This window comes from Vidua chalybeata, chromosome 1, assembly GCF_026979565.1.
Source record: "Vidua chalybeata isolate OUT-0048 chromosome 1, bVidCha1 merged haplotype, whole genome shotgun sequence".
NCBI lineage: Eukaryota > Metazoa > Chordata > Aves > Passeriformes > Viduidae > Vidua > Vidua chalybeata.
In genome coordinates this window covers 59,254,065-59,269,969 of record NC_071530.1, presented here as the reverse complement: position 1 = coordinate 59,269,969, position 15,905 = coordinate 59,254,065, and the positions used below count along the sequence as shown (strand labels likewise).

At 41.6% G+C, this 15,905-nt stretch overlaps 1 protein-coding gene across 7 annotated transcripts in view; it reads left to right on the top strand.

Annotated features, from left to right (window-relative positions):
- Positions 1-15,905, top strand: part of CTDP1 (CTD phosphatase subunit 1) — a 109,959-nt gene that overhangs the window by 73,212 nt on the left and 20,842 nt on the right. For 5 of the 7 annotated variants that reach the window (XM_053964455.1, XM_053964447.1, XM_053964532.1 and 2 more), the window contains one exon: positions 4,086-4,259. The exons of the other annotated variants lie outside the window; for them this stretch is intronic. In XM_053964455.1, the coding sequence (XP_053820430.1) occupies positions 4,086-4,233 (148 nt within the window). In that variant the 3' untranslated portion in view covers positions 4,234-4,259. Of the gene's footprint in view, positions 1-4,085; positions 4,260-15,905 lie in introns of those variants that run through there. 7 annotated transcript variants of the gene reach the window in all.

The window sequence follows — 15,905 nt, the reverse complement described above, 5'->3', positions numbered from 1 at the left end:
TAGACTTGATTGAAATGAAATAGTGTCCAAGCTCTTAAGTGATTCCTTCCCTATAGCAATCTTTTTCATAAACCTTCAGTAAAGTAATGGGGAGTTATTCTGAGAGTGTCTTTATTCATTGATCTGTGGAGCTCTAGCTGAAACCAGAAAATTAAGGGGTTTTTAAATCAGAAAAGTTCAACAGTATTAGAATTTAATTGCAGATATCTAGATAAATCACTGACAAACTCAACTGTTCCAATATCTTATTGGATACATCTTATAATTACCAGTTGAAAATTTAAAAATGCAGTAGGAGGAATTGGGAACTGGAAATATTACTGTTCAAACTACGTGCCAACATGTTTTTGTTTATCACCCCAGTTATTATCTTTAGATTCCTTTTTTATTAAACATGCCAATCATATCACTTGGCTATAAACACACTTCTGAAAATTGTCACTTTTATACTATGGCCTCGCAAATATTATATTTAATGAGTAGTGCTTCATTTGCAAGTGAAGTAACATAGATTGCTAGGACAGTCTTTCTTTTGAAGGAGTATTTGAAGACTTTTACAAAAAGTCTTACAAAGGAGAAACAAGAGAACAGAAGCGTTCAGATGGCTCTGATAGTGCAAGTCCTGTAACAGTGCCACTAGAAGACAGAGATTTTTCTTCTCACTAATGAGGTTAAGCATCATTAGGTTTACTTATAAAATGCTGAGTTACTCTGTAATTAATTTAAAACTATTACAGAATATAGTTTTTAAGTTCTCTGATAAGAGAAACTGCTTGCTTTTTTTTTTCTTCTTGTTAGAGCAGGCTGGGGGATCCAGCATGACTTCTGCCCTGAGGAAGCTGTCAGCTGCATGCAGTGCTTTTCTGTGTGTTTTCTTAGAGCAAAGGGCAGGGCAAGGAGTTGGGTTTTCTCCACCATGTGAAATAATTTTTTGAGAGGAAAATTACTTCTTATGTCTGCAGCAACCAGAAGAACTATGAGGCCTGTTTGTTACTTGTGGCTCAAAAAGCAAGTCACTGTGCTGGCCACTTGATGCTTTTCAGTGTCTCCTCATATGAGAAGTTATCAACCATCTTATATTCAAGAGCAGAATTGTTGTGGACAAGTCAGTCAAGTGAGGGGGAAAAGAGTGCTTCCTGTGGAGAGGGAATGCAGAATTCTACTTTCTTCTTCAGCTTAATATGCCAGTATTTTTCCACTGGGGAGATACCTACCTTCTAAAACAGCTGTGAAACAGTTTATTTGGATCTTAACATTTGCTCTCCAGTGAGGTTTGCCAGGCTCACTGAACAGGGTTAACAGAATGAAGGATCCCTAACTCCTTAGGTGCCTTCTAGCTGGTCAGACAGTATTCAGCCTTCAGCTATTTATAGAGTATTGTTCATTTCTGTTTAAAGTCTGCTTTTGTTCTGGAGGTTTTTTCTTCTGTGAGCAGAAAGGAGTACAAGGAACACAGGAGTACAAGGAGTTTAGACAGACTTGGTCAAAATCACAAGGGATTCTCTCTTTAGGTCTACATTTCAGGTCATTTAAGGTTTTAAATATGTTCCATTATATTTCAAAGCTACTGCACTGATTGTCTTTCCTTAACATTTCAAGTTATCTTTCTGAATTTAAGATTGAATCAACCAACTCTTTTATATACAATATTTGAAATAATAGCATTTGCAAAATAGCAGTAATATTCTACTCGTTTACTGCAGTGCATGTATGAGAGTTATTTCATGGTTTTGTGGCATTGGTGTCAGGAGAAGGTCAAGATGTAGAGGGATGTTCTACACCCTTGTAAATGCACAGTAGGGTATAAAGATGCTGGATGCAGGTAGGTGTGCTCTAAGGAATATAAATGTGTGGTGCTATTTTCAGTACACTATTTTATTTGATAGCAAAGAGGACAAAAATGCCTGACATGCTTAGCTAAATTGATAGTTTAGGGGAATATTACATTTCTGTTTAAAAACAAAGAAAAATAATTATTTTTTTCAAATAAAAGGATATCTGGGAGATCTGTCACAAGAGGGAACACTGTTAGTACGGGAGGTTGGCACTGCTTTTTAGAAAAATTGAATGGAATTCTCAAATACAAGTAAAAAAACCCTCAGAGTTGATGAAAAATATTTTTCTTCTTCATTTGATAGTCTGTGCTATCTGATAGAGTGGAATGTTCCCATGGGGGGGTTTTGAGATAAAATCTATATAAATTTGTTAGGTTTTTGATAAGAAATTATCTTTCTATGAATATCTTAAACTTCCACATCTGGTCTGTGTGTCCTTCACTTTTAGATTTTGTGTTTAGTTTTCTTCTGTTGCTGTGGTAGAGAAGTTTTTTATTTTATTCTTCATTTAAATGAATTAAGCTTTATGATCTCATATAGAAAAACTCATGTGGACAAGTCTAAAAGCTTATAAATCATCAAGTATAATTTGAATAACTCTAGCTGTTCAGAAAACAATTAGCAAAAGCATAAAATAAATGGATATGTTATTTATTTCACATTTCCTCAGAGGTTAATCAGAGAGGAGACTATAGGACATTTAGTGGCAAATGTTTGAAAGCAGTTGTGAGAAATTAAGGCATTTCTGTGTACAAAGTAAGTAGTACTGAGCTGAGAAGCAAATGGTAGCAGTGAGGGTGCCTTTGGTCCTTGGAGGTTGTATCTCCCGCAGTGTTTTAGCCCAGGTGAGGAGTGTGCCTTTTTAAGCAATGCTTTGGTGTGACTCCCAGAGGGATCTCAGGGTTCATCATTTCCTTTAGGTCAGTGTAAGCTGGGGTTTCACTCCAAGAGCTTGCTGTGAGCCGGCCACTAATGCACCTTCAATCCAGTGAATGAGCTGAGAGGTTGTCCAGAGTAAAACCCTATTTGTGTCTTAATCAGATGTAAAACCCACATGCATGAACGCCAAATGTATTGTCTTAGTGCATACAGTGTTAATAGGACAATAGTTAAAAAGTCACCGGAATTACTCTGTTTAAACTTTTATACACTTACAGAGTTGGATTTCTTTTTTTACCTCTTTTGATATTCATATATCTAGAGAGCGAACACAATTTTGTACTTATTTCTTGATTATTTAAATGTTGGGACATTGCAATACACTAATTTAAAATTTCAAGTGGTTGAATTACTTAAATTATAAGCGTGACACTGATAAATGGTAAAAACAGCTGTATAAGCAAATGAATGCATAGCTCAGTTTCTTTATGAAAGCACTTAAGTAAATGAGTCATTCATATCTTCAAGCTTGTTAATTATTTTAATGGCCTGAAGTTTCAAGCTGTTAATGAAAATATACCTACTAAAGCTTCAGTTAAGTTGCAGACTAAATTACAGTTGTGTTTCTAGCTGCTGATTAATCTTGTTGGTAAACAAAGTGCATCCAGTTGCCAAGAAGACTAAGAAAAATACTTGAGAAAAGGAACCTGAATATTCAGTATGTAGGGGAAAGTTTACCTCCTGGTTTTTTCAGAGAAGTCTTCTCTGCAATTTTACAGTCAGCTTTACTCCTATAATGTTGTCTGTAACCCTCTACTGTCATCCAGTTACACTGAAAAATTATAATTTATATTGGAAAGTCCTCTCTTGGCTACGTATATAAATTGGATTTGCAACCTGCAAGACTTAGGATTGTCAGAAAGGATTGTTACTTCTTTCTTCTGCTTAGGATGCTTACCTAGGAAAGCAAGCAGTCCAATAGTTTAATTCTCTGTAATATGTGCAAACATTTTCTTACACACTCAGGGAAGAGACTAATAGGCACTTGGCATCTTCAGCTTTAGATACATGAGCTGCAGCTGCATTGAGAAAATCAGAAAATTGTATGTGATTCATGTATTCACTCTGTTCTCAGTAGAGTTTTAGTCATGAATTACCATAATCTCAGTGGTTTTGATGGTCATGTGATGTGTTCTTGCTTGAAATTGTGTTTTATCTACATGCAGAGATATGCATGTAGATATACATGCACGAAATACATTCAGATGAACTGAAGGAAGTTGTAGAAAGCAAGCCTCTGGGATTCTACAATTTTCTAGAGTTTTTTTCCAGAAACCTTGAGTATCCCCTGAGAAGTTTTTCCTTTTGCAGAATTTTGCAAGGAACCCTCTTCACAAATTCTGGATACAGAAGAGCTGGATACATACTAATGGACACTGAAATGCTGGAGTTGAGCTTGTACAAATTCAGGTCCAGCACCTCCAAGCACCACAGCTTCCAGACCGGCAGCTTCTTTTGAATAGCTTGTAAATCCTCCAGAACTAAGGATGGGATGCTTCCAGTGTGCTATCTCTAAAGGGCTTGTTTTGAGTGTGTTTTCCATGATTCCCTGCCTTTGCACCCATCTAGGAGCATTATGTGGAGTTGCAGTACATAAATCTGGGTCTTGCAGTGCCCTGGCTTCTATCAGTGGGTCTAAATTTTGCTTGCAGTCTCCTGCAATGTGCTCATGTTGTACCTGATAATTCTCAAATAACGTGAGTTTTCTGTTGTCAAGAGTAACCCAGCTTATCCTGTGATACTGACCTGATCTTTGTATATCTTGCTGGGAAGAAAGGGAGGGAAATGATCCTCTCTGCACAAAGTCTTGTTGCCCCTGTTTTGTACAGGTGTGAAAACTAAGGAGCATTTTTTGTAAGAATAGTTTTCTATAAAAAATATTTGATACAAAGCTATTCTCACTAAAAGTAGCTTTCTCTAGTTACTACTGACACGTTGCATCAAAGTATAGAAGAAAGAAGGAGAAATACCATGCTCTTCTCAGTAGAAAGGCTCTTCCAAAAGAGCTCAACAAAAGTTCTTGCCCTGTTAGATTTGCTATTGTTTTATTCTGTTATTGCAGAAATCAGGATGTTGAAACTGCTTGGTATGCGGAAAAGATAAAGAGGAACAATGAAGCACTAATTGCAAGGCCAGTAGAACAGAGAAGTATTAACCACAAGGACAGTTGAGCAAGATAGTTGTGCAAGCTACATAGCAACCAATCATGAGCTTAGCTTTTGCAATATGCATGAGCTAATTAACGAGTATATATAAACTTCGTAATTTGTTGCAATAAACTGAGACTTGATGATCATGATATCATGAGTCTTGTCTCCCGCGGCACTTCTCCGACAACTGGCGCCCGGAACAGGGACCTGATCCGAGGCAAAGGCGGGAGAGGTGCTCCGTTGGGTTCGGGTCCTGCAGCTGGAAGGACGGCGACAGAGCTGCCAGTTTTTGCTCCGCGCCCTGAGTGACCGCAGCGGTGGGCTCAGCCGATACATGCTGCTGAAGCTTGAAGGGGCCAGCAATGGTACCGACGCAACCATGGACAAGCAAGCAGCATATGATTTATTTAGTGCTTTTCTCAGAAAAAGACAGGTTAGGGTGATTGACTTAGATAAGGATCTCCCTTTGCTTTTACATCATGCTCATTCTTATGGCTTTTTTGTAAATCCCCATACTGTTCATGAACTTTCAGAATGGAGAAGATATGGGGATAAGTTGTGGGAATTAGTGTTAGATGATGATAAACCGGGCAAGAAAATGAGTAAACTTTGGAGAGTGGTCCATAACGAATTGTTGATGTGTCAGGCAGAAAAAAGGGCGGTGGAAGGGGTACGAACAGCTCAGGAGAAAAATAAGGAATATGAACCCTCGCTTCTCTCCAGTGAGCCAAACCCTCCGGTTCTCACAAACTTTCCCGTCCCCATCTCTGCTTCTGCAATGCCTGTACCTCCCACAGACACTGGTGGCATTGAGGTGCTACTGTCAGCTCCCCCTTTACCCCCACCGCCGTGTCCCCCTCCAGGCATACAAAACGTTACTGTAGCACCCGCCCTGCAACATCCTCCGTCTCCCGGCCAGGAGCCTGTCCCCGGGGCAGAATCTGACCTCGCGGAGGCCATGGCTAAAGAAAGACGTGAGGTATGGGCTGCTGTCGCACGGGAGGGTATGCAGACGGGGGACGCTGAGCTCTTCACGGCAGCACAGGAAACCCTTGCTTTTCCAGTGATATTTACGCCAAATGCTCAAGGGGGGTACACTGCGCAAGTCCAGAGCTTTGACTGGAAAATTTTAACACAGCTGCATGCTACTGTGGGGAGCTATGGTATTACCAGTGAGCCCGCTAGGCAAATGCTTGATTTTATTTTTAATGCTCATACCTTATTACCGTCCGATGTTAGGGGAATGGCCAAATTGATTTTTACCCCGCATCAACACTTACTCTTTGAGGCACGCTGGAGAGAGGAAGCGGTAAGAAGTGCTAATTTACCTAGGGCTCAGGGCGACCCTTTAGCAGGGCTTACTGTAGCCGAGCTTCTGGGAGAGGGTGCCCATGTACGTCTGGAACAACAGGCCGCCCTAGGACCTGACAAATTAAGGGAAGCCACAATAGTAGCAAGAAGAGCGATAGACAAGGTCAAAACCCTGGGTGGAGTCCCAATGTATATGGGGATTAAACAGGGTAGAGAGGAGCCTCTTGGCACCTTCGTGGATAAGATAATGGAAGCATTGTCTAAAGCAGGGGTGGCCGATCATATGCGGGATGCCCTACTCAAACAGTGTATACTGCAGAATAGCAATTCTACAACCAGAAATTTGATTACTTCCTTTCCTGGCGATTGGACCGTCCAAGCATTGTTAGAAAAGGCTGCTTCAGTGCCAGTTGGGTCTCAGGCGTTAATAGTTAATGCTTTACAAGAAATAGGACAGGGGTTACGGGAACAAGCAATAAGCTCTCAAAATCAGGTTTTAGCAGCCCTTGCTCCCCTTCAAGCTGCAGCTGCGCGCCCCCGTTCTAACACTACTGGAGAGGCACGAACAAGATGCTACCGCTGTGGAAACTTAGGTCACATTCGAAAAGAATGCGGAGCGACAGGAGTTTGGTGCCGCAGATGCCAATCAAATACCCACAACTCCAATGCATGCCGAAAGAAGCAGGGAAACTCCCAGAGCAGCGCGAACAGTGGCCGCACCGGGACACAAATGGCAGCTGCAGAAGCGAAACCTCCCAGCAACTCCAACCTGCCACCTGCGGGAGCCTCGACTTGGACTTGGCAGCCGCAGTAGAGACTGATCTCTTGACCTCAAAACCATATAAGATTCCAACGGGAATCCATGGCCCCCTACAAATACGCAGACAAACTATGGGAGGACTCATTATTGGCCGCTCTTCAGCCGCTATATTAGGCCTCTTTGTGGAACCAAGAATCATCGATGCCGATTGTTGCGGCGAAATTATGATCATCGCTCATACGTCATATCCCCCGGTGACAGTACCAAAAAGTCAAAGAATTGCTCAGTTGATCCCACTCCCACAAACGACCAAGGGATTGGAACCTATGTCCCGGGTCCCTAGAACTCCAGAAGGATTTGGTTCGACAGGAGGTCTTGCATTGCTTACCCTAGACCTTAACACCCGCCCCAAAAAATCTTGCCGCCTGATTCATCAAGGACATAGCATTGTGCTTAAAGGACTTTTAGATACGGGTGCAGATACTAGCGTCATTGATCCAGGTCATTGGCCTGCGTCTTGGCCCACTCAGCCTGCAGCAACCATGGTGAGCGGTATTGGTGGGATGACACTTGCGAGCCGTACCCCGGTGCTGACTGTTGAGATTGAAGGGAGACAGGCGTCTGCAGCACTTTCTATAACAACTTTACCACCTGCTGTCCAATGTCTAATTGGTCGTGATGTCCTAGCTCAGTTGGGCCTAGTCCTTACCAACGATCATTCTTTTCGGTGACGGCCATTGTTTGGACTTTCCCACTACCACTTACATGGACTACTAACGAGCCTGTGGTAGTTAAGCAGTGGCCTTTGAAACGGGAAAGTCTGGAGCAGGCACACCTACTGGTTGATGAACAATACAGGCAAGGACACCTTAGGCCCTCTACAAGCCCTTGGAACACTCCGATTTTTGTTATTTGAAAAAAGTCAGGCAATTATCGGCTTTTGCATGATCTTAGAGCGGTAAATGATCAGATGGAACCTATGGGAGCACTGCAACCTGGTCTGCCGAATCCTGCTATGTTACCGCAAGAATGGCCTATCTTAGTGATAGATTTGAAAGACTGATTTTTTCCCATTGCTCTGCATCCTGCGGATACTAAAAGGTTTGCTTTTACTCTCCCTGCTCTCAATCGTAGTGAGCCAGATAAGAGATTTGAATGGACAGTTCTGCCACAAGGAATGCACAATTCCCCTACAATTTGTCAGCTGTATGTGGATGCAGCACTGCAACCGTTAAGACAACGCATGCCTAATACTATTATTTATCATTACATGGATGATATTCTGTTTGCACAAGCAACCCCCTTTACAGATTCTCAAATTCATGATATCCTGCATACTTTGGAGAAGTCTTCTCTTACCATCGCACCTAATAAAATTCAAACTTCTGCTCCATGGAAATACTTGGGATGGATAATCACTCAACAGCGAATCACACCACAAAAGTTACATATTCAGACATCAGTCACTACTTTACATGAAGCACAAAGGCTTTTGGGTGACCTACAATGGCTCAAACCAGTCACTGGAATTCCTAATATCCTTTTAGACAAACTACGTCCACTGCTCAAAGGAACCGATCCCTGTACTCCAGTTCATCTATCGTCAGATCAGCGTCACGCATTACACGATATTACGCATTGCATCTCTACCGGTTTTGTGAGACGTCTTGATCCTGATATTCCCCTACATTTGACCATTTGGAACACTGAAGATCACCTATTGGGGGCTGTCACCCAGCGTGAAAAGAAAACGGGGGAGATGGCAGTGTTAGAATGGATATCACCCCCATTACAGCAAAAAAGAACAGTAACTTCTAAGGTCGACAGCCTGGCAGCACTTATTAAGAAGGGACGTACTCGCATTTTGGAAATGAGTGTCTCAGAACCAGTAAAAATTAATTTACCCATGGAAAAATCCACCTTGGACTGGTACCTTTTAAACTCTGCACCCCTCACTGAAGCATTGCTTTCATCTGCAGCTACTGTTAGCACAGGATCCCTCACACCCAAACAATTACAATGGATAGGAAAATGGGAATGGATACAGAAACCCCTCAGAAAAGAGAAGCCTATCCCGAATGCCATTACGGCTTTTACGGACGCAGGTCGCAGATCACGCAGAGTGGCTGTGGTCTGGAAAATAGAACAGCAATGGCATCACCAGATACTGGAAGCAACGCCTCATGATAACTTACAGACATTAGAATTAATGGCGGTTATTTGGGCAGTGTCTCACTTGTTGGGGCCGCTGAATGTTGTTTCTGACTCACTCTATGTTGTAGGGGTGGCGTCAAGGATTGAAGACGCCGCCATCAAAGAGGTCCAAAATCGGCGGCTCTATGAACTCTTTCTTCAATTGAAGCGCGCCTTAAGGAACAGAAGAGAAGCATACTCTATTATACATGTCCGCAGCCACAAATGTAATGAAGGGCTGGGAGCAGGCAATGCCATAGCCAACAAATTAGTGTCAATCGCTCGTCAAGTAGCGCTTCCATGACAAACACTGGCCCGAGAGAACCATGTTATCTTCCACCAGAATGCTAAAGGTTTAGCACAGGAGTTCCACATTCCTCTGGAAGAAGCTAGAGCTATCGTTAAGGCCTGCCCCGTATGTAGCCATCACAATAAGGGAGTAGGCCTAGGAATAGGAGTAAATCCGCGAGGCCTACAGGCTAATGAAATTTGGCAGATGGATGTCACTCATGTCTCTAGCTTTGGTCATCTGAAGTATGTCCATGTGACCATTGATACTTATAGCCATTATATATGGGCTACCGCTCAGACAGGAGAACGGGCCCTTCATGTGGAACGACACCTCAATAGCTGCATCGCGGTCATGGGAGTACCACAGAGGATTAAGACTGATAATGGCCCTGCTTACTGCAGTAAGCGTATTGCCCGCTTTATGCAAACATGGAACATCACACACGTTACAGGAATTGCAAACTCCCCTACTGGACAAGCAATAGTAGAAAGGGCTAATGGAACACTCAAACAATACCTGGAAAAATACACTGATGTAGTTAGCATACAGGACAGGCTATTGAAGTGCTTGTTTGTACTTAATCACTTATGCATTTTTGGAGATAGAAAATCACCTGCAGTAATTACCCACTTTGCTTTTAAAACGCCTGCCCCTTCACAAATGGTGGTCAGATACAGAGATCCAAAAACAGGAATTTGGCAAGGTCCAGCAAAGGTACTGTACTGGGGCAAGGGTTATCTGTGTGTTTCCACACCAACAGGTACTGTGTGGGTCCCAGCTAAGTGGGCACGCCCTACCAATGACCAGCCCGGAGCAGAGAAGGAGGCGGCGCCTTCAGAAGACGATCTCCAGGATCCTGCATGAAGTAGAAGAAGAGTTGCAGATTAAGTTCCATATCAACTCAGAAAGAGAAGTTGAAGACTACCTTCTACCTTGTTTAGCTAGAGACTTTAACCGCTCTTGTCCGCTTGCTTGCTTGACTTGTAATAGCTATGACCACCAATCTTGGGTAAAGATATATTGTGGAGGGTGCTCTCAACGTTGGTGGGTTTATCAGCATCACCTTACCTCTGCATACTGGTGTCGTACCTGTCAACACCAGTGGAACTCTGACTCACCGCAACGTGCTTTAACTCAGCTAACAGGTCAACCTATCGGGGAGAGTCTAAGATTAATAGAGAATAGGGAAGACCCGGAATTAAGAAATCTAGTTTGGGGGGTACAGCATTTGGCAATGAGATTTCTGGGTACCAAAAGTACAGGAATTTTAGATTCCTGCTGCCAGGATGGTGTTGGGATTCCCATTCAGTGGCAAATTGACCCAGAAGAGTGGGACAATCAGTGTAGAAGGTTTAGTCATCGCAGCCGTACTGCTAAGCGTGCGGGCGTATGTCCCGCCTCAACCTAAAACGAATGTATGGGTCACAATAGCAAATCTAACAGGGCAAGAGTCCATTTGTCTTGCCTTGTCTTCCCCAGGTAATCCGTTTTCCACTTGTCTAGTCGGTCTCCCGTTAGACACGTGGCCGTGTCCTGAACACATTCCAACCTGCAACAATGCAAATTTGAATACAACTGTGGATCACTGGGACGCGTGGGTGCCTTACTTACCCATCGCTCCGGCGGAACCTCAGGAGTTAAAACTACTAGGGGCAGTCAGAATGGATTGCTGTTTGTACTTTAACTGGTCAAGTAAGCAGCAGGAAATTAATAGGTCTGCAGTTGTTGTCAATTCCACCTTACCAGTTTACAGAAATAGTAGCAACTGGTGCCAATACATGACCAGAAATGTTTCAAAGTCATCAAATAATCCCCTCTCTTTACCCAGAGGAACATTCTTGATTTGCGGTGACAGAGCATGGGCTGGCATACCTTCCAAAATAAAGGGAGGTCCTTGTTCATTAGGAAGATTGTCGTTACTGACACCCAACACCTCAATGATATTAAACATGGCTCGGCGTCATCATGGCAGCAGAATGCAACGCAGCGTGCATAGCTTCACCAGTGAATGTCAAGATAATGTTAGATTTTGGTCCCCTGAGGCGATTATTGCTACCTCATTCTTAGCACCTGGTGTTGCCTCAGCAGGAGCATTAGCTCAACTCAACAAGCTGGGATGCTGGCTAGCTAAACAAACGAATGCTACATCAAAGGCCCTAAGCGACCTGCTTTTGGATGTGAACTCAGTGAGACATGCTACATTACAGAATAGGGCTGCTATAGATTTTTTATTGCTAGCCCAAGGTCATAGTTGTGAAGAATTTGAAGGGATGTGCTGCATGAACTTATCTGATCATTCTCAATCCATCCACAAACAAATACGAAAATTAACCGAGCTAACTCAGCAGCTAAAGGTAGAGGATGAGTTAGGTTTAGAAGGCTGGCTAAAGGGATTGGGAATAGGTCCATGGTTAAGAGACATTATTAAATACAGCATAATAGTCCTAAGCATTATTGTGATACTTTTGCTTGTTTTGCCCTGTGTGTTTACTTGCTTGCAAGGCTTGATACAACAACTTTTGCAGAAAATGCTGAATGCACACCTTGTTGTGCAAAAAGAAAACGGGGGAAGTGTAGAGAGCTTGGCAGAAGAATGGTTAAACAGCAAGGGACATGAAACTGTAAAATTGGTCAAAGTATGAGGGGCTACGTGATTACTGCAAGATCCGCATGACCCTGAGAACAGATGGTGTGCAGAAATCAGGATGTTGAAACTGCTTGGTATGCAGAAAAGATAAAGAGGAACAATGAAGCACTAACTGCAAGGCCAGTAGAACAGAGAAGTATTAACCACAAGGACAGTTGAGCAAGATAGTTGTGCAAGCTACATAGCAACCAATCATGAGCTTAGCTTTTGCAATATGCATGAGCTAATTAACGAGTATATATAAACTTCGTAATTTGTTGCAATAAACTGAGACTTGATGATCATGATATCATGAGTCTTGTCTCCCGCGGCACTTCTCCGACAAAAAGTGACATAAACTCTTACAAGTCTTGAAAGTTTTCCTTCACTGTACCAATTAAAACAGCTTTGATAATTGCTATCACCTTCTGCAGAGTTTTAGCACTGCTAAATCTTTTTACGTTAAAAATAACCCCTCAAACTGTTCCTATTGCCTGTGTTTGTGAAGTTCACCTTTCAGCTCTTCATGGATTTAACCTCTTTCACTGTTCATAAAGGAAAATACATGGGCTTTAAGGTGATGCTTTATAGCAACCCTTTCAAAGATAATGGGATGATTGCATTTTCTTTTTGGTATGTCTTTGAGTGGATCCCAGACTGGAGGAAGAGAAGTTTCTGAATCACACTACTTGAATGTCTTAAGAGTTTATGTACAGGAGTGCCTGTTGTAGATATTCTGTCAGTTACTCCTGCTGGTAGTGTTTTACAGCTCTGTAATTGGTTAGACTTCCCATTATCTGAAGCCACTCTTCTAAATTAATATGCCATAGTATCTTTCTATAAATAAAAATGTGAATGAATAATTCCCTTGGGCTGGCTGAGGCTTTTATAGTCCCTTGAATGCTTATTCAACATCATCTCTCTTCTCTCATCACTCTCTTCAACATCATCTGTCTTCTTTTTTTCCCTTAGGCTTCAGAAAGTTGTCATCAGTTTCCATTACATAAGAGCTTTTAAATAATCTTAATATTTCTGAAAGGACAATTGATAAAACCCTATCTCAATTTTAAAAGGAGACTGTCAAGTCTATTACACCCTTCAGATGGCTTCCTTTTAGAAATCAAAGTTCTTACTGCATATGTGTATGTTTATGTATGTCTTGACTGTTCCTATCTGGGAATAATAAAATACAATAAGATGGATACTGAAACTCATAATTTCTTGGGCAGCAGGGACAAAAAGCTGTGTTCCACTAGCAAAAAAATTCAAATTACAATCTCTATAAGAAATTTTAAGTGATTGCTGTCTCATATATGTGTTGAAGATAAAGCATTTTAAAAGCAATAGTTTTCATACTGGAAGTTACATATATTGATCTAAAAAGATCTTTGGTAGTCTGTTATTTTACAGTTGGTTCTTCTGTAGTAGGTTTTAATATTCCTTGTTATAAGTTTGTAATGGTTCAGTCTCTGTACCCCATTTGGCTTCCCTAATGGTTCCCTGAGTTGTTTGCCACAGTTTTCCCCACCAAAATGTATGTCAATCCACCTGTATACCTCCCTTGTTCTCTTCTCACCCCTGTCTCACCCCTGTCTGTCAAAGATAGCACATTCCTTTGGTTCTGGAGAGTTCCCTGTCTTTCATCCCTTCCTCAGGGCAGAATTGGGTTGTGGGGCTTGCTCCCTCCCCATGTTAGCTTCTGTTGGGGAGCCTTTACCCTAAACCCCTCCCCTAATGCCCTCCTATTGGTCAACGGTTGTGTCCTCCCCGTGTTCCCCCCATCCCTACAAAAGTAGCCTCTTCAGGTTCAGATTTGGTTCACTTGCTCTGCCCCGACTTCAACATTAAACGTTTGGAGATTCAGACAAGTGTCCTTCCCTTATTCCTTTGCCTCAGTTTCCTCGTGCCCTGTGCCTCTGCTGTGCTACCCATGCTGCAGCAATCACCGCCACCCTCAACAGTCTCGGCAGAGACTCAAGGGCGGCCACGCACGTGTCTGCCCTGCGGCCACAAGCAGGACAGCGAGCCGGCCAACCTCCATCCCGTGGCCGCTGAGAGCCAGGTGCAGAGATCAGCTTTTAATTATATAAATATTCATAGCTTCTTTTTATCTTAGACAGTTACTTATAAAAATTGAAAAGAGGATGGAAATGGGCAACTCTCCCCAAAACCTAGGTATCAGTTCTGAGATATAAGCTTGTGTGCAATAGAAAGATGTCTGCAGTTTTGGGCAGTTTTGCCCTGAAGACTCCTCAATAAATCTTATAGGAAAATGACTGTGTATTCTTACTAAAATATATTTCATTTGCTTATCTGGAATATAGTGTTGTATATTTTTGTGTGCCTATCTAATGCTTTAGAAAAATATTATGAATATTATTAAAATCAGGAGATTTAAGAAAGGTCTGCTGTGTGACTAAGCAAGCTTTGTACTTGAAGCTCCATTTGGGACTCATGCACTGCTTTAGTATTCTTTATTCTCATTCTTGATTGTGACATTTATAAGATTAAACAACAGTGTTGACAGCCTGTAGCCTTAGGTTTCTTTAGAAATTTTATGATTCTGTGAGATAAAATTAAAGCAATAAGAAATTGCTTCAGGAAAAATCACAGAAGGACATGATTTGCTTCATTGCTGCTTCTGATACGTTCAGAAATACTTTGAGTTACTGTGGAGGTCTAATTTAATATCTGTTAAAGAGGAACAGGCATTTTGGAAAGCCTCAGATCATTAACTGGTTAAGGAAAAAAAAAAATAACAGGAGAGAACTGAGAGTGTGAACTTTCACACATCTAGACTATTAACCGCAGCTAAAATTAACCAAAGTGCTGGTTCACATTTCGATCGTGAGACTTCAGTCTTGGTCTTGCATTTCTGTATGTTTCCTACAAGGAGCAAATGCACAGCTTGTGCATGTTTGCTCAAAGTGTCAAGCTGCTAAGTTTCCATCGCAGAGTTTTTGGTTTTTTTCCTTTTTTTAAATGGAGATTCTTATTCTCCTAAAGGCTTTTAGAAAGTGAACTGCACAGTCTAAAAGTTCTCATGTCCAACCAAGCAAATCTTAGCACAGAATGAATGTGCACTGTGAGAGCCTGGGTTGATCACAAGGTGTCTCTTTAAAGTATAACTGGGCCTTTCCCACAATCCTAAAATGACCAGAGTTGTAGGTATGCCTATTATGTCTATGTCAGCTGTCCTAAGAGGGCTGGCTCTGCTCACATCTGCAGCAGCAGAATGGAACACATCCAGTATGCTGCTAACTTGTTGCCTGGTCAGTGGTGCTGATTTTCTCTGTGTCAACAGCAATATTATCACAAATACCTGGGGTTTTTTCATGAGTCTTACAAAGCAGGTGCCATAGCTGAAGTTCAGTTGGACTGAATGACTTTTGGTAATTTCTTCAAGGATGAGTCTTTTTTGGAAAGAATATCTGAGCTACTTTTCTTAGGCAGTGTTCCTAAATAACTTGAATAAATTGTTTCTCAGTAACATTTATATCCACAGAACATAGGGTTTTTTTTCACATCAAGCCTATCAAATATAAACAGCAGTTGAATTTTTTAACCTTCTTTCTTTTTTATAAGAGATTTTTTCCAAAGCTTTTCTCTATGGATATGATGTTGCTTCTTTTGGCAAGTTTATTTAGCATTTGGTGGTATGAGTGATGTGTTCACCACTTAAACTGTCACCTAAATCTATTAAGCTTTATGTTAAGAATAATGTAAGTTGTTACAGTAGTTCTAAAAATATTTTTTTCATTGTTCACCAAAAAGCTGAACAGTGGTGCTTTGAATTTGT